General features: G+C 36.2%; 1 protein-coding gene across 1 annotated transcript in view; it reads left to right on the top strand.

Annotated features, from left to right (window-relative positions):
* Window positions 1–22328, top strand: part of REV1 (REV1 DNA directed polymerase) — a 100565-nt gene that overhangs the window by 20824 nt on the left and 57413 nt on the right. The window contains exons 2-3 of the mRNA XM_025869001.2: window positions 9530–9593; window positions 11282–11408. Of these exons, the coding sequence (XP_025724786.1) occupies window positions 9540–9593; window positions 11282–11408 (181 nt within the window). The 5' untranslated portion in view covers window positions 9530–9539. The remainder of the gene's footprint in view (window positions 1–9529; window positions 9594–11281; window positions 11409–22328) is intronic.

The raw sequence follows: 22328 nt of genomic DNA, 5'->3' as shown, positions 1-22328 counted from the left end.
CCTGATCCGAAGGCAGTCGCCCAACCAACTGAGCCACCCAGGCGCCCTATTTTTGAGTGTTTTTGTGTCAAGTTGTGGTATCCTGGTGTATTGCCCTCCTCTATTCTAGGGTAAGTCCTATTTGAAGAAGCAAATCAGTCATCTAGAGTCGAGAACTCTTGCCCTGAATATGGTTTGAGAGGCATAGGTGCCTCTTCTTTGAAGTTCCTTACTGGTTAGCAGAAACATAAGCCCTGACTTCATGGTGTACCACTTTACAAGAATAGGTTTTTATGTTATCCTGATTTCACACTAGAAAGGAAGCACTGTAGTCTGTAGAACCCCCTAAATGACTTACATTTAATTCCACCTGTTGTGTGGTTCTCGTTAGCATAAAAAGTGTGTATCATTGACTAATCTTGTCTGTGTACCATTGGGGGGGAAGGAGTGTATCCTATTTCTGTTTATTAACACAGAATTTGTGAATCTTCAGAAAGATGTTTTAAAATAAGAGAAATAGGGGCGCCCTGCTGGCTCAGCCAGTAGAGCATGGAACTCTTGATCTTGGGGTTGTGAGTTTGAGCCCCACTTTGGGTGTATCGATTACTTAAAAATAAAATCTTAAAAAATAAGAGAAATAAAAAAGTAGATGAAATGAAAGACACAGGGTAGTTTCAAATATAGATATACTGGGGTGCACTGTACTGAGACATTCCTATTGCTACCTTGCTTTATTTCTTACATATAAGTTCATTTTCTTAACAAGAATTTATTCATTTTCTGTTATATGCAAGATTAATGGCTATTTTATATAGTATGTTTTTTATATTTTCATTCTATAATGTTTTGAGTATGAGAAAGGAGAGGAGTGTGGGTCTAACTGAAATAAATGAAGTATGAATAATCTTTGATGCTGTGTACATATGAACAGAAGTCTGATAAGCCTACTTATTACTTGCTTCCTGTCACGTGGGTCTCTCTTTTATTGACCTTACAGTTTAGGTTGTTAGGTAGCTTTGCTGCATGCCAGGGTGGTCTGTTACTGTTCTTTGCCAGCATCATAAATGTGGATCATGTAGTTTTCTTTGTGTCCAGAGTTTGTTTTTGTCTTTTAAGTTTTTTTTGTGTGTGTGTTTTTTAAAGATTTTATTTATTTATTTGAGAGAGAGAGAATGAGAGAGAGACAGAGAGCACATGAGAGGGGGTAGGGTCAGAGGGAGAAGCAGACTCCCCAGTAAGCAGGGAGCCCGATGCGGGACTCAATCCTGGGACTCCAGAATCATGACCTGAGTTGAAGGCAGTCGCTTAACCAACTGAGCCACTGACGCGCCCCTGGAGTTTGTTTTTTTTTCTCCCTACTCTTCCTGCCTAAAATCTTTCCCTTAAGTTTGTTTGTAGAGCTAGTTAGTGTTTCCTTAATTGGTACTCATTTCTTTTTAGACTGTAAAATTTTTAGAACTCATACAAAACTGTCTAATTTCTATAAAATGATAAATGAAATTAGACATTTTATTTTTTTTTATTTTATCTCAGAATTGCCTAGTAAGATATGGTGCTTTATACCCAGTGATTTTCCGTTAGCTTTGATCTATAGGTAGTTTAGTGTGGTGTCCCCATACACATGTCTGAATTATTTTTTAGATGCCATAATTGCCTATGCTATGAGAAGTAATCTACAGCTGTCTACTGAACTACCTAACATCTATTGTCTGACAAAAGAGAGTTATACAACTGATGTCATACAACAGTGACAGGGCTGATAAATTGCCATTCCCAATATTCAGCAAACACCAGATTTGCAGTTAGGTTTTTACCCCAGTCCACTATCATAGGCCATCTTAGTCCATGCATAGATTATTTAAATGAATTTGATAGTATAAGTTGTCTTAAGTCTTTTCTGGAATAAGTAAAGGAAGTCTGCATAAATAAATACAGAGCATCAAAACTGTTACATAATCAAATGTTTAAAATTTATTGCTAAAATATATGGATATAGAATTTTTATATTTGATTTCTGAAAATAGTTTTTCAGTGTGTCTTATATAGAGTAGAAAAGGGAACTGTGAAAGGATTTTAATCTAAAATGGAATAAGAGGATAAGAAATGGAGAATCTTAGGCATATGCCCTCAGAGGAACAAACTTAAAAATTGAGGGGCTGATTTCCTGTAAATGCCTGGTGTACAAAAGATGAAGACTTCTCTCCTGACCAATGAATATCTGCCAAGAATCTCTCTCCATCCTCAAGCCAGTGAACTTACTGCTTGGAGTCCAGCTGGGCTTCTCCCCTTTGCAGTCCTTGCCCATAAATACAGCCCATCCCAAACCCTCAACAGACCTGCCTGTAGCTTTGTACAGAATGCATTTCCCGAATTGAAATTCTGCTGTTCTCAAATTCATTTTCTGGTAAAATGAGCTTTCCTCAGTTTTCCTCTTTATTTAGGTTGACAGAAATCTAGTAGTCAACTACCCAAACCTCTTACAATAAAAGACCCAGACAATACAATAATTGAGACCTAGAGAGTGGAGATGTACCAGACATCAGTGGAACCAGTTAGTGGCAGAGCCTAGACTAGAAACAGTTCCTCTTACCCTTGCTCTTCTATTCATAATCTTTTGATTCACTTGTGCTGTATATTATGTTACAAACAATAACAGATGGTCATTGCTGTACTTTTATTCAGTCAGTATTTAACATTGATTAATCCAGATATTTATTGCTTTCCTGGCTGCATTTTTTTTTCCTGTATTTTTGCCCTTCCAAGATAATTTTTCTTCTACCTGAGGGATATATTTTAGGATTTCTTTAGTGCAAGTTTGCTGGTGGCATTAGCTTCTATTTTTATTTGCCTAAGATACCTTTATTTCATCTTTTTTTAAAAAATTTTAAAAGAGTAAGATTTTAAGATTTAAGAGAATGAGAGAGAAAGAGCGTACATGAGAGGTGGGGGGGTCAGAGGGAGAAGTGGACTCCCCGCTGACTAGGGAGCCTGATATGGGACTCCATCCCCAGACTCGAGGATCGTGACCTGAGCTGAAGGCAGTTGCTCAACCAACTGAGCCACCTGGGCTCCCTGTTTCATCTTTCTTGACTGAATTTTTCTCTGGGTATAGAATTCTAAATAAGTTTATTTATTTCAGCACTGTTGTCATCTGGCGCTGTTGTTTCTTTTGAAAAGACAGTTGTTTAATTGGTGCTCCTTTGAATATTTTGAATGGAATCTCTGTTTTTCCCCACCCGTGGCAGCTACTTATTTCCTTGAACATAGTAAGCATAGGTCAGTTTTTAATCTGGTTTTAAAATCAGTATCTGGAGTCTGTGTAGGTCTGTTTATTTTGTTTCTGTTGGTTCTGACTCATGGGCTCTTACTACTTTGTGTGTCTGGTTATTTTTATTTGTGTGCCAGACTTTGCATTTCCAAAATGGTTTGCAAAAATATGGGAAGGTTAGGATGTTGTTATCCTCCACAGAAGATTTACATTGCTTCTGCTGGATGCTTTGGAGCACCGAGCAGTCCAGGATCATCTTTTTGTTTTTTTGTTTTTTTTAATTATAATTTTAGTATAGTTCATATACAATGTTATTATTAGTTTCAGGGGTATAATATAGTGATTCAGCAGTTCAGTACATCACTCAGTGCTCATCATGATAAGTGTACTTTTTAATCCCTTTCACCTGTTTCACCTATCTCTCCACCCACCTCCCCTCTAGTAACTAGTAACCATCAGTTTGTTCTCAGAGTCTGTTTTTTGGTTTGTCTCTTTTTCTTTGTTTTGTTTTAAATTACACATATGAGTGAAATCATATGGTATTTGTCTTTCTTTGACCAGCTTATTTCAGTTAGCATTATACTTTCTAGATCCATCCATGTTGTTGAAAATGGCAAAATTTTATCATTTTTTATGGCTGAATAATATTCCATTGTACCTATGTATATACACACACACACCACCTCTTCTTTATTTATTGATGGACACTAGGGCTGCTTCCATAATTTGGCTATTGTAAATAATGCTGCAGTAAACATAGGGGTACATACATCTTTTCAAATTAGCGTTCTCATATTCTTTGGGTAAATAGTAGTGGAATTAGTGGATCATATAATTTATTTATTAAAAAAATATTTAAAAAATCATTTAATATTTCAAGGAACCTGCATACTGTTTTCCACAGTGGCTGTACCAGTTTGCATTCCCACCGACAGTGCAAGAGGTTTCATTTTTCTCTATATCCTCACCAACACTTGTTTGTTTGTTTGTTTGTTTTTTTTAAGATTTTATTTATTTGACAGACACAGCGAGAGAGGGAGTACAAGCAGGGAGAGTGCAAGAGGGAGAAGCAGGCCTCCCACAGAGCAGGGACCCCGATGTGGGGCTAGATCCCAGGACCCTGAGATCATGACCTGAGCTGAAGGCAGATGCTTAACGACTGAGCCACCCAGGCACCCCTCACTTGTTTCTTATTTTAGCCATTCTGACAGGTGTGAGGTGATACCTCATTGTGGTTTTAATTCGCATTTCCCTGATGATGAGTGATGTTAGGCATCTTTCCATGTGTCTGTTGGCCATCTGTGTGTCTTAGGAGAATATCTGTTTGTGTCTTCTGCCCATTTTTTTTCCTTCTGCCCATTTTTAATTGGATTATTTGGTTTTTTGGTATTGAGTTTTTTAAGTTCTTTATATATTTTGGATACTAGGCCTTGATGGGATATGTTGTTTGCAGATATTTTCTCCCATTCAGTAGGTTGTCTTAGTTTTGTTGATTGTTTCATTTGCTGTGCAGAAGCTTTTTATTTTGATATAGTCCTATTAGTTTATTTTCGCCTTTCCCTTTCCTCAGGAGACATATCTAGAAAAATGTTGCTATGGCTGATCTCAGAGAAATTACTGCCTGTGCTCTCTTCTAGGATTTTTATGATTTCAGGTCTCACATTTAGGTCCTAATCCGTTTTGAGTTTATTTTTGTATATGGTGTAAGAAACTGGTCCAGTTTCATTCTTTTGCATGTAGCTATTTTTCCCAACACCATTTTTTGAGGAGATTGTCTTTTTCCCATTGAGTATTCTTGCTTTCTCTGTCAAGGATTAATTGACCATGTAATCATGGGCTTATTTCTGGGCTCTCTTTTTGGTTCCATTGATGTTTGTGTTTGTTTTTGTGTCAGTACCATACTGTTTTGATTACTACAGCTTTGTAGTGTATCTCGAAATCTGGAATTGTGATATACCTCCAGTTTTGTTTTTCTTTTTCAAGATTGCTTTGGCTATTTGGGGTCTTTTGTGGGTCTATCCAGATTTTAGGGTTATTCTAGTTCTGTGAAATATGCTCTTGGTATTTTAATACAGATTGTATTAAATCTGTAGATTGCTATAGGTAATGTGGATACTCTTTAACTATTGATTCTCCCATCCATGAGCAAGGTATATCCTTCCATTTGTTTTCTTCAGTTTCTTTCATCTATGTTTTATAGTTTATTAGAGTACCGGTTTTTCCCCTCCTTCGTTAAGCTTATTCCTAGGTACTTTATTTTTTGATGTAATTGTAAATGGGATTGTTTTATTAATCTCTCTTTCTGCGTCTTCATTATTAATGTATAGAAATGCAACAGATTCCTGTGTATTGATTTTGTATTCTGTAACCTTAACAATTCATTTATCAGTGGAGTCTTTAGGGTTTTCCACATATAGTATGTCATCTGTAAACGATGAAAGTTGCTTCTTTACCAATTTGGACGCCTTTTCTTTCTGTTATCTAATTGTTGTGGCTAGGACTTCCAGTACTATGTTGAATAAAAGTTGTGAGAACGGATATCCTTGTCTTGTTCCTGATCTTAGGGAAAAAGTACTCAGTTTTTCATGATTGAGTTATAGCTCTTATAAAGTTTTATAAAACATTTATTGTGTTATGTTCTCTCTAAACCTACTTTGTTGATTTTGTCGTAAGTGGGTGTTAGACTTTGTCAAATGTGTTTTCTGCATCTATTGAAAAGATCATATGAACGTTTTCCTTTTTTTTGTTGATGTGAATATTGAACCACCCTTGCATACCTAGGTAAATCCCACTTGATCATAATGATTTTTTTAATGTATTGTCAGATTCATCTTGGTAATACTTTGTTGAGGATTTTTGCATCTGTGTTCATCAGAGATACTGGCCGGTATGTAGTTCCCTTTTTTTTGTAGTGTCTTTATCTGGTTTTGATACCTGGGTAATGCTAGCCTCATAGAATGAATTTGGAAGCATTTCTTCCTCTTCAGGTTTTTGGGATAGTTTGAGAAGAATCGGTATCAATTCTTCTTAAATGTTTTCTAAAATTCACCTTTGAGGGCATCTGGTCCTGGACTTGTTTGTTGGGAGTTTTTTGATTACTGATTCAGTTTCATTGTTAATTGCTCTGTTCAGATTTTCTATTTCTTCCTCATTGAGTTTTTGGAAGTTACTGTTTCTAGGAATTTACTTCTTCTAGGTTGTCCAATTTGTTGGTATATAATCTTTCGTAATATTCTCTTATAAACTGTGGTGCCTGCGTGGCTCAGTTGGTTAAGTGTCTGCCTTCAGCTCAGGTCATGATCTCGGGGTCCTGGGAACCAGCCCTGCATGGGGCTCCCTGCTCGGCGGGGAGCCTGCTTCTCCACCCCCCCTCATGCTCTCTTGCATGTGCTCTCACTCTCAAATAAATAAATAAAATCTAAAAAATATATATATTCTCTTATAATTCTTTGTATTTCTGTGGTGGTGGTTTTTGTTTCTCCTCTATTTCTGATTTGTTGATTCGAATCCTCTCTCTCTTTTTTTTTTTTTCCTTTTATGCATCTGGCTAAAGGTTTATCAGTTTTGCTGTTTTTTCAAAGAACCAGCTCCTGATTTCACTGATCTGTTCTATTGTTTGTTTGGTTTTTTTTTAGTTTCTATTTTCTTTATTTCTGCTCTAGTCATTATTATTTCCTTCTTTCTACTGGTTTTGGGTTTTGTTTTTTCTTTTTCTACCTCCTTTAATTGTGAGGTTAAGTTCTTGATTTGAGATTTTTTTCTTGAAGTAGGACTGTATTGCTATAAACTTCCCTCTTAGAACAGCTTTGATGAATTCCGGACTTTGGACCATTGTGTTTTCATTTTCATTTGCCTTTTTGTATTTTTTGATTTCCTCCTTGATTTCTTGGTTGACTCATTCATTGTTTAGTAGCATGTTACTTAACTTCCATATATTTGTGTTCTGTAGTTTAGGATCATCTTAATTTACTTTAAGAGACCGAAATAACCCAAGGCAGGATATGTTTTTAGCAAAACTTGGTCTTTGTACTTCCAGTTTATTTACTGCTAGGATCCTAATCCTAAGTGTGGAGATTTATGTTCTTGGAGGACACTTAAATTCTAACTTTTGTTCCCTTACTGTATTCAAAAACCTTGCCCAGCCTTTCAGCCACTCTTTTATAATTGCCACGTGTTCTCAGAGGAAAAACTGTCCCAATCTGGGAAGGAGAGGTGAAGTGGCAGGTTTTCTTTTTCATCTTGTAAATCTTGGCCCAGTAATTTTTCATTATTTTTTGGGCCTTCTGTGCCTTTTTTTTTTTTTTAATGTTTTGTTTAGCTTTCTTCTTCCTCAGCGGGAAGGTTGATCCAAATAACCTAGTTTACTATTTGTTATGGGATTTTCTCAAAAGTAGAATCTGAATGTATAAAATGAAGTTTGTTTCTCATTTCTTTTTCCCTTTTTTTGGTCTTATTATTTGAATCCTCAATCAATATGAGCTTGCTATACTCCGTCAAATTAGTGGAAATGAAGAAATTACTAATTTCAGTCTCATTCCTTTTCAAAGCTTAAACATTTGGGATAGTTTTATTACTTTGGAATAGAGAAAGAACCTTTAAAATTTTTTTAAATTTATTATAACTTTGATTCATAGTTTTCTACCCTCATTAAACCACTGTTAATATTTCATATTGGCCTTTTGCAGTAGTTGCCCAGTAGATCTTAAATGAATAAGGCTCTTAAATAATTGATTAGCCAACTGAATTAAACTTTGATAATATATTTTATTCTTAACTGACCTTCATTTAGCTGATTAATTGTTGCCTTTAATTTTTGTGAGTATGCATCCTTAATATATAATGGCCAGAACTCCCAAACTGTTTCCTTGTAAGGGTAGATGTATAGATTCAGAGTTTATATGAGATCAAGAACTGTGCGTTAACACATTTCCCAGATTGCTTTAAGGGAGGGGAGAAGTCTTGAGTGACTAGACAAAGTGAGCCCCTTGAAAAAAGAAGTATTTAGTAGAGCAAATATGGCCATTCTGGGACTCATAATGAACACATTGGGTAGCCGTGCCCCTACCTTTGTCAGACTGAAAACAACACCAACTCTTCTCTTTGCCAGCATCCACGTCCCCTAATCTGGGTTAATCACCTTGCTTCCTGTTTGCAGAGCTCTTTGTTCATGCCTCTTGTCTCTCTTTCGGACTTGCATTTTTTAAGAGAATGTCTCTACATATCTTTTAGGCCCCTTTTAAAAGTAGACAGTAAAAATTCCTAATTAATATTAATGGTAGCAAGGGAAAACTATAAATCACATAAAATATGTCAAATATAGAAGTATTTGAAAGAAAATATCTGCTGATGTGTGTGGCTAAAGTGTCATGTTTTAAGGTGTCGTTCAGTAACAAATTCTTATAAACCATATCAAAGCTGATTTGACTTGGATAATGTACAGAGCTTCTCTCATAGCATATTAATTGATATTAACTTGTACATAGTTAGTGGAAGAAAAATAACCTAGATAGAGGATATGTTAATTTTGTGAAGGATAATGCAGTTATGTCTAAAGATGTAGCCATATGACTAGAAGAATTTTATAAGGAGTTTCATTTAATGCCTGCTTTGACTTCTGAACCATTTTATATCTTGCTAGCCACTAAGCCAACTGACCCTTGAGAATAAGCCATTATTTGGTCATTTTGGTGGTTTAATGGGATAGTGGGTCAAGTGCCTTAAGGAGAATGCCAGATTGGATAGTTTATTATAAGTGATAATCCTTCTGCATTATCTCCCCTAGATGTGTTGTTTTAATTGACTTCTTTTAGGGGTTTTTGCATAATAGATGAATTACACTGTGACTGTACTCTTAAGTGTCCAGTATGTAATAGCAAAGACAGAGTTTAAGAGCCATATCAGAGGGCAATTCATGAAGGAAAATGTTTTCTTGGATTCTGTTAGTACTAATTAATGTTAATAAGTAAGTGTGGCCATGTTAGTCTAATTTGGTGATTCTTTATGCAAATGTATATTAGGTTTGATGCTCAGGAATGCATAAAAGTTTTTTCTGTAAAACTAAATTTATAGTAATAATTTAAACCTGATACTTATCTACAGGAGGGTGTTTTAGGAATAAATTTCACTTAGAAGCAGGAGAATATATGCTTTGGAAAAAGTTTTAACTTTCACAAATTGAGTATTTGAGTTTATTTTAACTTATTTTTCTTGATTTGAAATAAAATGTCAATTAGTAGTACATTATGTTATAAAATTCACTTTTTTTTTTCCCCCTTAATACAGAAGCTCCACCATGAGACGAGGTGGATGGAGGAGGCGAGCTGAAAATGATGGCTGGGAAAAATGGGTGTGTTTTAAAAGAATAAAAATACTTATATTTAATTGTCTAGGTATTTTTCATTCTTCTTATAGGTTATAGTGTGATTTAAGGCATTTTTTAAAAGTGTAAATCACTTTAGATACCAATTCTTCTGAGTTTTCACAACGTATTGAAAGCTTGTTTAAACTTTTTAACACCTGACCTTTATTTTATCTTGAGGAAATAAATGTTCTGGTACACAGGTATTTATTTATGGTAATGTTATTGCAGCATCGCTAATAATACTGAAAAACAGGAAAACATGATATTCAGTAGTAGGGGATTGATCAAAAAATTTCCTCTGTGTAGTGGAACACTATTCAACCATTATTTATCTTTACATTTCTCTTTCTTTCTTCCTTCCTTCTTTCCTTCCTTCCTTCCTTCCTTCCTTTTTCTTTCTTTCTTTCTTTCTCTCTCTCTCTCTCTCTCTTCCTCTCCCTCTCCCTCTCCCTCTCCCTCTCTATCTCTTTTTCAAGGGAGAGAGCGGGGAGAGGGGCAGAGGGAGAGGGAGAGAATCTTAAGCAGACTCCATGCGTAGCATGGAGCTTGATGTGGGGCTTGATCTCACAACCCTGAGATCATGACCTGAGCCAAAATCAAGAGTTGGATGCTTAACCAACTGAGCCACCCAGGTGCCCCTTACCTTTATATTTAACTTGGCAAGATGGCCTTGACTAAAAGGTTGTGTTATAAACGACTATTATATATGATTCTATTTTTCTAAAACCTCTATATTCTGAGACTTAGTAATAAACTTTGAAAATAAGATCCCAAAATGTTAACAGTGAATGGAATCCTACCTCATTTAAGTTTTCTTCTTCATATTTTCCTATATTTTTTGAAAAAAAAATTTTTTTTCCACAATGAACATATAATATGTGAATAACCAGTGAAGCAGTTTCCATTTTGGAAGAAGTATGTGTACCACTTGTAGATACCTGTGGCTGTATTTTAAAGATCTAATGGATGGTTCTTTTGAGTAAAGTAAAATCAATAAAGACTTAATTGGTAATTCAAATAATCTTAATTTTGTTAGTGTTTAGGAAAAGTATAGCTGAATTTATATATTTATATAGGGCTTTAGCAAAAATAATGTTTTTATATTCTTTCTGAAGTTGATGTTCTCTAATAAAAATTACTGCTATCAAGTAGATTGATTAGATCCAGAATTTGACCCTTGAATCTTCTGTTATAGTAGTTACATGTATGGAGGGCTATACTGGTTTGTTGAACTGTTTCATTTTACTTTAAGTTGCTAACTTTAAGCTTCCTGTATTCAGAAGAAGTAGAAGCCAGTGAAAAATATACTCTTACTGACCACATGTCAAATTTTTAATTGGTTTAAACTTCAGTGTAACTTCTTGATTTTGTAGGTAAGAACAATATTTTGTGGCATTAAACATTATCTTTGACCTACCTTTCTCCTCTTTTAAAGTAATTTATAAGAATGTGATAAAACAATTAAAAATTGAATTGACAAAGGGAAAAGTTGTCCTTGACCTGTTTTATTGCTTTGCCTTATGGTTAATATTTATAATTATACCTTATGTTGTCATTATACCTTGGTCACTAGAATAGAATAAGGTTTATTTATTTATTTTAATGTAAATTTCTTTAAAGAGGATGAAAAAAATATAACTTTTGTGATTGGTTTACCTTTTTTTAAATTCTAGGGTGGGTATATGGCTGCCAAGGTCCAGAAATTGGAGGAACAATTTCGATCAGATGCTACTATACAGAAGGATGGAACTTCATCTACGATTTTTAGTGGAGTTGCCATTTACGTTAATGGATATACAGGTTGAGTCCTTTTTACTTTTTAGGTACCCTCTTTTGGCATGTACTTTTATTAGGATTGAGAGTGATTTGTTTTAAATTCTGTTTTTATTTATCTTTATATAAAAATGATAAAGTCCTCTACTTAGAGTCTTTTACTTTTCCTTTTTGTCCCACCTATACTTGCCATTGTGTTTTTCATAATTTTTATCAAAGTACATAGTTTTAAAAAGCCAAATGAGGTTTAGAAGGGCAAACAGTAGTCTTTCATACCCACGTGACGGGCAGCTCATCACACGTTATGGGGCATGTACACCGTGAGCTCCGGTGTAGTGGGCTCTGGTAGGGCCATTTCATTGGTGAATTTCCAGCTGTAGTTATGCATAGGTCCTTTGGAGCTGATGGGGGAGGAGAGGTGTGTGTGTGTTAGATTTCCCAGAATCTTACTTAGAGAAGATATGAACCTAACTGCCGGCATTTTGGTTGCCATGGGGGAAGGATGGGGCCACAATTCTCACAGTTTAGAAAATAGAAGTTTTAGTCTTCCTCTTCTTTTTTTTCATCCCCTACATGCACTTCTCCCCTCTCGTATGCCTGTTGCCATTGAGTCCGGTCACTGGAAGGGACAGGATAATCTTTCTTTTTTGTGAGTGGAAGTGGAGATCTGGACTTCTGAGTTGTCTCTTAGACAGAATTTCAACCGTAATTTCCTGTTTTATGACCTGTTCACATGGCCACTTTTGAAGGTGCCCAGTGCCTCTTTTTCTGGGCACTGAGTCTCTCTTGCTTTCACTGGCACCAAGCCGACTCTTCTCTGCTTCCACGTAGCCAGCTTAGATTGTATCTTTCTCTGATCTGTAAAGTTGTCACTAGTCTGTTGGCTGTCAGCTTTTATTACCAAAGTTTTCATTCTCTTGAGAATTCTTCTTCTCTTAAGATCATTTTGTGTATTTTTTTTAAGTGAATGGCTGTAAATATTTGTGTCATTCTCTGATATTTATCCCTCTCTGCTTCTCAGCTGGCTGTTACTTGCTTTTCTTTGAGGTCTCTTTATACATCACTTCCCCTGACTTGTCTGATTGTCTTCCTACTGGTGTAGGTGACTTCTCATGCGTCTGTGGGGCTATGACTCCTTAGTATCTTACCATTTATTGGATCTTACTGTAGTTGCCTGTTTACTGGATAAGAGCAAGAGTTATATTTTCACATTTCATTACTGTTGTACTGTGTCTCTACAGTGACTGGGCATTAACCACTCAGGAAATATTTATTGAATTAAAATTAAGCTTTAATTAACTGATACATTTTCCTGGTTGAGTTTTATCGGGCATTGTTGACAATGAATTTAGTCTAAGAATGTTATCTCAGAATGAATGCTGGTGCAGCTTTGGGAAAGTTCATAACATGCAACTTTTCTCCTTAGGTATCCTGGAACATTCAAGCTCCACAGACTTTTCTGAGATGCATTATAAAGGTTAAAAATGTTAAAAAGAAAGAAACATTGCTTGTTGCATTAGCCAGTAGTGGAAGTCCCCAGTTGAGGGCACCCTTATTCATATAAAAAGAAAGATTCTTTGTGTGAGGAAGAAAAAATACTGTAGTGATCACTACCATAGTTGAGAATCGAATTCTGATTCTACTTTTGTCACCAATTTTTGTGTGACCGTAAGATATTTTCTGTATGGACTTGTTTTATTTGGACCCAGTTTTATCCCTCTCTTTTTCATTATTATCCCTGTCCTTCTCATTATTTTCCCTATCCTTTTCTTTTGGATAGGGATGAAAATACTAATTTTCACTATTACTAGGATTACATTATAATTCTACAAGTAAAGTTCCATTTTGTTGAATTTCCTAGGGACATGCAAATTGTGATAAAATTTTTTTAGAAAAATTTTCAGTTTTAGTGAATATTCTGTCAGTTTGTAGATAAAAGAATCAACAAATCTGTGTAATGAGTTAGCAGTAGTAGAGTAGTGCTTTAGATGCAGTAAGACTAGTAGGAAATACTGTATTATTATTATTGATTCTTAATCATGCTCCCCATAGACTTTAACATTCCAAGTTTTCTTGATCCCTGTAAAGTTCCCAGTTCTGCCAACTGAACTTTTCTTTGGTGACTCCTATACTTTGCAACCCAGTTAACATTGAACTTGAGATTAAGAAAAGATTCTACATCTTTTGGATGTTTTGCGTCTGTCAGGCCATTTTTTTTTCCCCCAAAAGAGGATCTTTTCCCTGCCTAAGGTTAACTTCTTCACCTTCCATCCTTTTTTTTTTAGGATTGATTTTTTATTTGAGAGTGCACGTGCACACATGTGTGCACATACCCCGGGGTCGGGGGTGGGGTGGGGTGGTGGGGGACAGAGAAAAATCTCAAGCAGACTCCCTACTGACTGTGGAGCCTGACTTGGGGCTCCATCGTGACTTGAGCTGAAATCAAGAGTTAGTCGCTTAACCGACTCAGCCACCCAGGTGCCCCATCCTGTTTTTGTTTTTGTTTTTTTAAGATTTTATTTATTTGAGAGAGAGCAGAGAGAGAGAGAGAGAGAGAGCACACATGAGCAGGGGTGGGGAGGGGCAGAGGGAGAGGGAAAAGCAGACTCCCCGCTGAGCAGGGAGGCCGACTCGGGGCTTGATCCCAGGACCCTGGGATCATGACCTGAGCCGAAGACAAATGCTTAACCAACTGAGCGCCCCAGGGCCCCCCCCATCCTGTTTTTTTTAATTAAACTTTTTTTTGAGGTAATTGTAAATTTATATGCAGTTGTAAGAAATAATACAGAGAGATACCATGAACCATTTGCCCAGTTTGTTTCCTTGGTAACATCTTATAAACCATAGTACATATCAACCAGGAAATTGACATTGATATAGTCAAGATAGAGAATGTTTCCATACCACAAAAATTCTTCATGTTGCCCTTTTGTAGCCACATCTGCTTCCCTTTTGCTCTCAGCCCCTTTTTAATCCCTTTAACTACTAACCTGGTCTCCATTTGTGTACTTTTTTCATTTCAAGGATGTTACATAAATAAAACATACTGTATATAACCTTTTAGGATTGGCTTTTTAAATTTATCATAATATTCTGGAGATTCATCCAAGTTGTATATATCAATAGTTTTTTCCTTTTTATTGCTGAATTGTATTCCATTGTATGGGTGTTCCACAGTTTGTTAACCATTTACCTGTTTAAGAACATCTGGATTATTTTCTGGTTTTGGCTCTGAATATTTACATACAGGTTTTGTGTGAACATAAGAGTGCTATTGCTAGGTCATACATATGGTAGTTGTCTGTTTAGTTTTTTTAAGAAACTGCCAATCTGTTTCTCCGTGGCTATACTATTTTATTTTATATTCTCTCACTAGCAGTTTATGAGTGACCCAGTTTCTCTGCATTCTTGTTAGCATTTAACGTTTTTTAAACATTTTAATAGATGTGTCCTGATATCTCATTGTGGTTTTTATTTGTGTTGTAATTGCTTTGCATCTTCACCAGCATTTGATGAAGACAGATTGGTTTTTTGTTTTTGTTTTATAATTAATTTATGTATTCTAATAGATGTGTAGTGATGTCTCATTGTGGTTCGGATTTGTATTTACCCAATGGCTAATGATACTGAGCAGTCTTTGATGTGTTTATTTGCCATCTGTATGTCCTCTTCAGTGAAATGTCTGTACATATCTTTTGTCCATTTTCTAATTGGATTCTTTTATATTCTTTTGAGTTTTAAGAGTTCTTTACATATTCCAGGTACTAGTCCTTTGTCAGATACTATGTGGTTTGCAGATACTTTATCATTCTGTATCTTGCCTTTCATCCTTTTCACATGGTCTTTTGCAGAACAAAATTTTTAGTTTTCATGGGGTCCAGTTTATCTATATTTACCTTCATGGATTGTGCTTTCAATTTGAAAGTCTTTGCTTAATAGTAGATCTCAAAGATTTTCACCTATTTTTTTTTCTAAAAATTTTCATAGTTTTATATTTTACATTTAAGTTCATGATCTATTTTCAGTTAATTTTTATTTAATTTTTTTGGTGGCCTATGGATATCCAATTACTCTAGCTCTGTTTGTTGAGAAACTATTTTCCTTCATTGGATTACTTTTGCACTTTTGTAAAAAATCAGTTGGACATATCTGGGTCCGTTTCTGGGTTCTCTGTTTTATTAATGTATGTGTCTCTCTTCACTGATAACACATGGTTTTGATTATTGTACCTATATAGTAAGCCTTAATATCAGGCAGAATGATTATTTCCATTTTCTTCTTTGCCAAGATTGTTTTAGCTATTCTAGGGCCCGTGCCTTTCCATAGAAATTTTAGAATAAAGTTGTCTGTGTTTATAAAATACCTTGCTGGGATTGTGATAGGAATTACATTAAGCCTGTAGATCAATTTAAGGAGAATTGACATCTTTACTATGTTGAGTTTTCCAGTCTGTGGACCTTCCATCCCATTTTACTCTGCTTTAGTTGAGTGAACAGATGTATTTTCTATGCTGCTTGTGTGTTAGGAACTATGAACAGATATGGTGGTTGATGGAGAATGTGGGTTTTGTGATGAGGAGGTCCTCTCTGAGAGTTAGGTACACGGGAAGGTAGGTGGCAACACAGAAGAGAAGTTATTGCCTTTGAGAGTTAGTGAGTCCTTCATAGAGGGATTGACTTTTTAAGCTGGGTCTTGGATAAATAGGCATTTTCTAAGCAAAAAAGGGTAAAGTCATTCTTGTCCTAATCCTGACATACATTTTCCCCTTTATATTCTCCAATTTTGGTCATTGGGCTTATTCTGATATTTTAGGTTTTTTTTCTTTGTACTTTATTGTTTCTGAACTTTCGTTTTGCTTTTGCTTCTTGTGAAAAGCTTCTTTTCCCACTTCTGTGAACTGGAATTTCATTCATCCATTAAGACTCTAATTAAATTAGATCTTGTCTCCCTCCCTAAGCCAGTCCATAGTATTTAAATTGCATAGCATCGTTGCTAGAAACATTTACTTTGCTACCTAAGTCTTATATTGTCAGGTCTTATTCATGTATTAAGTTTTTTGGAGATACAAAGCCAATTTGATGTCATAGCACCTAGCCAAACGTGGATCAGAGGTAGCACTGTAAGGCCTTAAATTTTCTCTTTCATCTGATGTCCCTAGGTCTTCATCATTCACATCTTTGATCAAATGTCACCTCTTCTGAGACTTTCCCTGACCATCCTTATCTAAGATAGATGTACCTTGCCCTCCAATTCTTTCCTAACCCTTTGTCCAGCTTTATTTCTCTTCACAGAATTTATTTGTACCTGAACTGGGATCATTTATCTGACTTATTTTCTGTCTGCCCAGTGAAATAGAAGTACCATGGAGCACAGACATGAGTCTTGATCATTGCTATATCCCAGGGGCTAGAACCTTGCCTGGCACAGTGTAAGATGCTTAATAAAGGGGCGCCTGGGTGGCTCAGTCGTCAAGCATCTACCTTCGGCTCAGGTCATGATCCCAGGGTCCTGGGATCGAGCCCTGCGTCGGGCTCCCTGCTCAGCAGGAAGCCTGCTTCTCCCTCTCCCACTCCCCCTGCTTGTGTTCCCTCTCTCGCTGTGTCTCTCTCTGTCAAATAAATAAATAAAATCTTTAAAGAAAAAAAAGATGCTTAATAAATATTAGTTGAGTAAATGAGTGAATAACAGGGTTTGGTATTTGTACATCAGAATGTTAAAATATTTTCACTCATATGCTAATTCAACTCAGTCTTTTTTTTTTTTTTTAAAGATTTATTTATTTTGAGAGAGTGAGAATGAGAGAGAGAGAGCACATGAGAGGGGGGAGGGTTAGAGGGAGAAGCAGGCTCCTTGCTGAGCAGGGAGCCCGATGCAGGACTCGATCCTGGGACTCCAGGATCATGACCTGAGCTGAAGGTAGTCGCTTAACCGACTGAGCCACCCAGGCGCCCCAACTCAGTCTTCTTAAATCTTTAGTTTTTAAGAAATGGGCTACATTCTAGGCTTTTATTGAATTATAATCTCTGGGAGATAGGCCCTGAGCATGTTAATTTTGGTGAAAGCTCTCTAAGTGAGGTAGTGCTTCAAATCTAGTGAACTGTAACTGCTGTCTTCTCTGGAGTGGGATCAGGACAGTTAATATGGCAAGAGGTGTTCTGGTTATTTTGTACTTTTTTCAATATGTGGATAAAAGACCAGGTTCAGTGGCTTTGGTACTGCTGAGGTTTGTGAAAAAACAGATGGGCAGGCAAAAACTTGGGCATGGATTACAAAATGAACAAGGGAATATGCAAATATGACAGACTTACATTTCAAGTGATAATGATTTGTTTGAAAACTTTAACCTTACTTTGTTGTTTTCTGAACATGTGAATGTGATAGTTTAGGAAAAGAATTCATTTAATCATGACAAATCTAGTTTTCAGAAATGTATGCGTTCCAGAAATTATTTTCTTTCTGTATATACATATCTTTCATTTTTCTGCAATACTCTGATCTTGTAAATCAGAGACATAGGAATTTCACCTCTAACTAACATGGGAGAGACTTCCTGTATTAATTTATGCCACCCACTGTATTTTTACCAGTGTCCAGTAGGTGCTTGCACCTGATAGTTACTCAGAACTGTGTTCTGTAGTCTTTTGAAACTTCTTCAGTTTTTGCTTGGTTAAGTGTATGTGGCTTTTAGTTGAATGTGGTAAATCTAAGATAGTTAGGGAGGAACGGAGTCAAGAGAGTAAGCATGGCTACTGGAGGAGAAGTAATGGGTGGGAGTCAGAAGACAGAAGGGTCTGCACAATGGCTGTGTGATTATGGACAAATCACCTAATTTTTTTCTATTTCCTCATCAGTAACTATGCTAAATTATCTTTTCTAATTTGTAGGATTGTGAGACTCAAATGAAATAATGAAATAATGAAGGATATTACTACTGTAGAACCAAAGGAGGTGTAAGCAGCCATTTGGTTTACTTCTTTCCACCATGTATGTAGCACAACCAACATTTAATCAAGTTCTTTGGATATACAGAATGAAATGGTGCGCATAATGAATATTTTCTCATTAGAGATTTATCAAGGAAAACTTCTGTACAGGATTTTAAAATTTTGTTAGTATAATTTGTTTTAACCAGATGATCTTATAAACTATGCCTAGAAACACGAAAGTGGTCTTCATGTGGCTCTTTTCGTGGTCTTTTTTTTTTTAAAGATTTTATTTATTTATTTGAGAGAGAGAGAGAAACAGCATGAGAGGGGAGAGGGTCAGAGGGAGAAGCAGGCTCCCCGCTGAGCCGGGAGCCCAATGTGGGGCTCGATCCCAGGACCCTGGGATCATGACCTGAGCCGAACGCAGCCGCTTAACCAACTGAGCCACCCAGGTGCCCTGCTTCTTTTGGTGTTCTGTAATGGCATTTGCTGTGATGGGATTTCACTTGCAAGCTTGAGGCTTAAATTGTGGTCCTGTGATACATGCCTTTTACTTTTACCGTGTGTAATTGTCTCTTAGTAGGGTTGGTTTTAGTTCTGAACTTTAGTTGCATTCAGAACATTCTTAAAGAATGTTCTTTAAAATTAACAGTAGGAGTATTGTGAAATATAATTTTAAACTTTGAGAAGATAGTTTAGGATCCTAGAGTGCCTTCACTGTTATCAAGAACACCCGTTATTATTTTATATAAGTTCCACTAAATAGTTTGTATTTTTAGAATGCTAGAAATCCTTTCATTGCAGTAGCAATGCTTTTTCAAACCCAACGCTTTTATCCTTGTTAATACTATTAACTATTAGCCAACCTGCTATAGCAAATTATCTGACTTACATCTTATTTCCCCCGCAATAGTCTACCTTAAGACAATGATGAAAAAGAACAATGAAGAGAGAAGTGGCTCTGACATCTCAAAACCTATTATAGAAGGCTGTAAGCATTTAAAACTTTGTGTAACTGGTATAATAGGCAGATAAGTTGTTTAGAGTTGCTCAGAAATTCTGTCGGGGCACATGGGTAGCTCAGTCAGTTAAGCATTTGACTTCTCGATTTCAGCTCAGGTCATGATCTCAGGGTTGTGAGTTCAGGCCCTGCATTGGGTTCCACACTGGGCATGGAGCCTACTTAGAAAAAAAAGAAAGAAAGAAGAAATTATATGTTATGTAAATTTTATATGTAAATTAGATAACATCTGTATACATATATATGTATTTATTATAAGTTAATGCATTATATTTATAAAACAGAACAGCTTAGCCCTTCAGCACTATTTTAAATATTCTAGGTTATAAAGATCCACAGGTCAGTGGGTGAGAGAGTAGGATTATTCAGTATAATTTGTTGCAACAAATCGGATGACTGGAAAAAAGCTTATACATCAAAATAATAGGAACTAAAATACATCCCAATAGATTAAAAGTAGATTTCAGAAACAGTTTATTTCAGGAAATAGACCTGGGTGACAAATATGGAAATATGTTCAACTTCACTATTAGCAGAATAAGTTTTTGCAGTTTATTTAATTTTAAAAATTATTACGTGAATATACCCAATATAGGTATAGATGGATGAAAACAACTGCTCCAGCCATTGCCGAAGCAAGAGTGTGAGTTGGTGGACTTGCTTTGGAGAATGGCATTATGAAACATGCAAGGGGCCTTTAATATGATTATAACCTTTGGCTTAGTAATTCTTCCTAAGAGTCTCTTCTAAGCTGATAAGCCTGATTGGCCTCCCAGTATATGTTTATAGAAAAGATCATCTTATCATGTTGTTTTATTTGAAAGCCAAGCATCGTCTAAGAATAGAAATTCAGTTATAAATTATGCCATCTATAAGGTGACTTAAAATAATTAAAAAGCTAACTATGGATAATTTATAATATAGAAAAATTTTTGGTAAATGAGAAAGGGTAGGATATAAAATGAGAAGTAGGGGATGATCAAACTGTTAAAAAAGAAAAGCACAGGGAAAAAATGCTAGAAGCAAATATATCACAGCGGTAACTCTCTTTGGGCATAGAACTGTGAGTGGTATATTTTCTAGATTTTTTATTCTAGGCATGTTTTTGTTAGAGAATAATTTAAAATAATTCTGAGCTTTAATATTGTTTATCTTGGGAAACGTGACATTACTATAGTGCCTTTGCTTTTTTTTGCTTTTAGGCTGAACATTGGTATAGAAATACGCTACTGATAAGATAGTTTATAGAAATAAGGAACATAAATTACTTATGTAAATATTTCCAAATATACTATGTGGTGGATTGTATTTCTGTTCACTGAAATCTGCTTTCCTTCCCCGGGGGAGGATTTTACTTCCCTACTTGAAGTCCGGTTTGGCCATGTTCACAGAATGAGTAGAAGTGATATATATCAGTTTGGGGATAAAGCTTTAAAAATCAGTTTGTGCTTCATTATACCCTCTTTTTCTTCTGCCACAGTGACTGACAGTGTTCTAGATAGAGGTTGTTCCATCAGTCTGGATCTCAGAGTAAAGATGACATGGAGCATAGGATGGACATGTTTCATGAATGAAAAATAAACCTTTGTTATAAGTCACTGATTATGAGGTCATATGTTACTGCAGCATAATCTTCCCTCTCCTCTCTGAGCAGCATCTGAAATAGTGGATAGGAGAAATATTTAGAACAAATATTATATTTTGTTTTAGGTTTCCAAAAGAAGTAGTCTTTGGCTTTATTTTATTTTATTTTTATTTTTTTAAAGATTTATTTATTAATTTGAGAGAAAGAGTGTGCCCACACAGGCGGGGGGAGGTGCAGAGGAAAGGGAGAGAATCTCAAGCAGATTCCCTGCTGAGCACAGAGCCCAATGCTGGGCTTGATCTAACGACCCTGAGATCCTGACCTGAGCTGAAATCAAGAGTTAGCCGTTTAACCAACTGAACCCCTCAGGCACCCCTCTTTGGCTATATTTTAGATCAGGGTTTGGCAAACTTTTTCTGTAAAGGGCCAGAGCTTTGTGGGTCATGGATTCTCTCTTGGAACTACTCAGTTCTGCTCTTGTACCCCGAGAGCAGCCCTAGATAATATATAAATGAATGAGAATGGCTGTGATCCAATAAAACCTTATTTAAAAGATAGGAAATTTAGGGCGCCTGGGTGGCTCAGTTGGTTAAGCGACTGCCTTCGGCTCAGGTCATGATCCTGGAGTCCCGGGATCGAGTCCTACATCGGGCTTCCTGCTCTGCAGGGAGTCTGCTTCTCCCTCTGACCCTCTTCCCTCTCATGCTTTCTATCTCTCATTCTCTCTTTCTCTCAAATAAATAAATAAAATCTTAAAAAAAAAAATAGGAAATTTGGCCCAAGGGCCTTAGTTTGCTGATCCTTGTTTTAGACCACAGACTCGGAATCTTGGGGTTAGAAGGAAATTTAAATCTTCAAATTAATCCTTGTCTATGTGAGAATTCCTTCTTCAGTGTTCCTGAGTTACTGACAGGCTACCACTCAGCCTCTTGCAGTGACTCCAGTGTGATGGTATACTGTCCTGGGAGGCAAGTGAAGTTCATTTTCGAGCAGGTCTAATGGTTTTAGTGAGCTAAAATGTGCATCCCTGTAGTTCCCATCCAGTAGTCCTAGTTCTTTCTCTAAGACTCTAGAGCATAAATTCAAACCCTGTCACGTCCTCTAAGTGTGATCTTCATGCTAATTCACTCTGCAGCTCTCAAGCTAGATTATACCTAGTTCTTTGAAAGTGTGCTTTCAACCCTGTGGCCATACCTCTCTCCATTTCCTTAACAGCTTTTCTCATCATCTTTCCTCAGCTTCTTGGATTGTCATAATCCTACTTAGTTTCCAGGTTCAACTCAATCAAATGTTGGTCGGCTCTCTGTTCCCAGAGAACCTTTTTCTGATAGAATATCTTGTGTTTAAAAAAGCATATGTGGAATCCTTACTAAATTCTAAGTGTGATGCTTGAAAATATGGGTACTGAGGATACA

This window comes from Callorhinus ursinus, unplaced genomic scaffold (genome assembly GCF_003265705.2).
Source record: "Callorhinus ursinus isolate GAN/ISIS: 27379988/994484 unplaced genomic scaffold, GSC_fseal_2.0 scaffold10, whole genome shotgun sequence".
NCBI lineage: Eukaryota > Metazoa > Chordata > Mammalia > Carnivora > Otariidae > Callorhinus > Callorhinus ursinus.
Note: the sequence above shows the minus strand (reverse complement) of the source record. Positions and strands in the feature narration are given on the sequence as shown.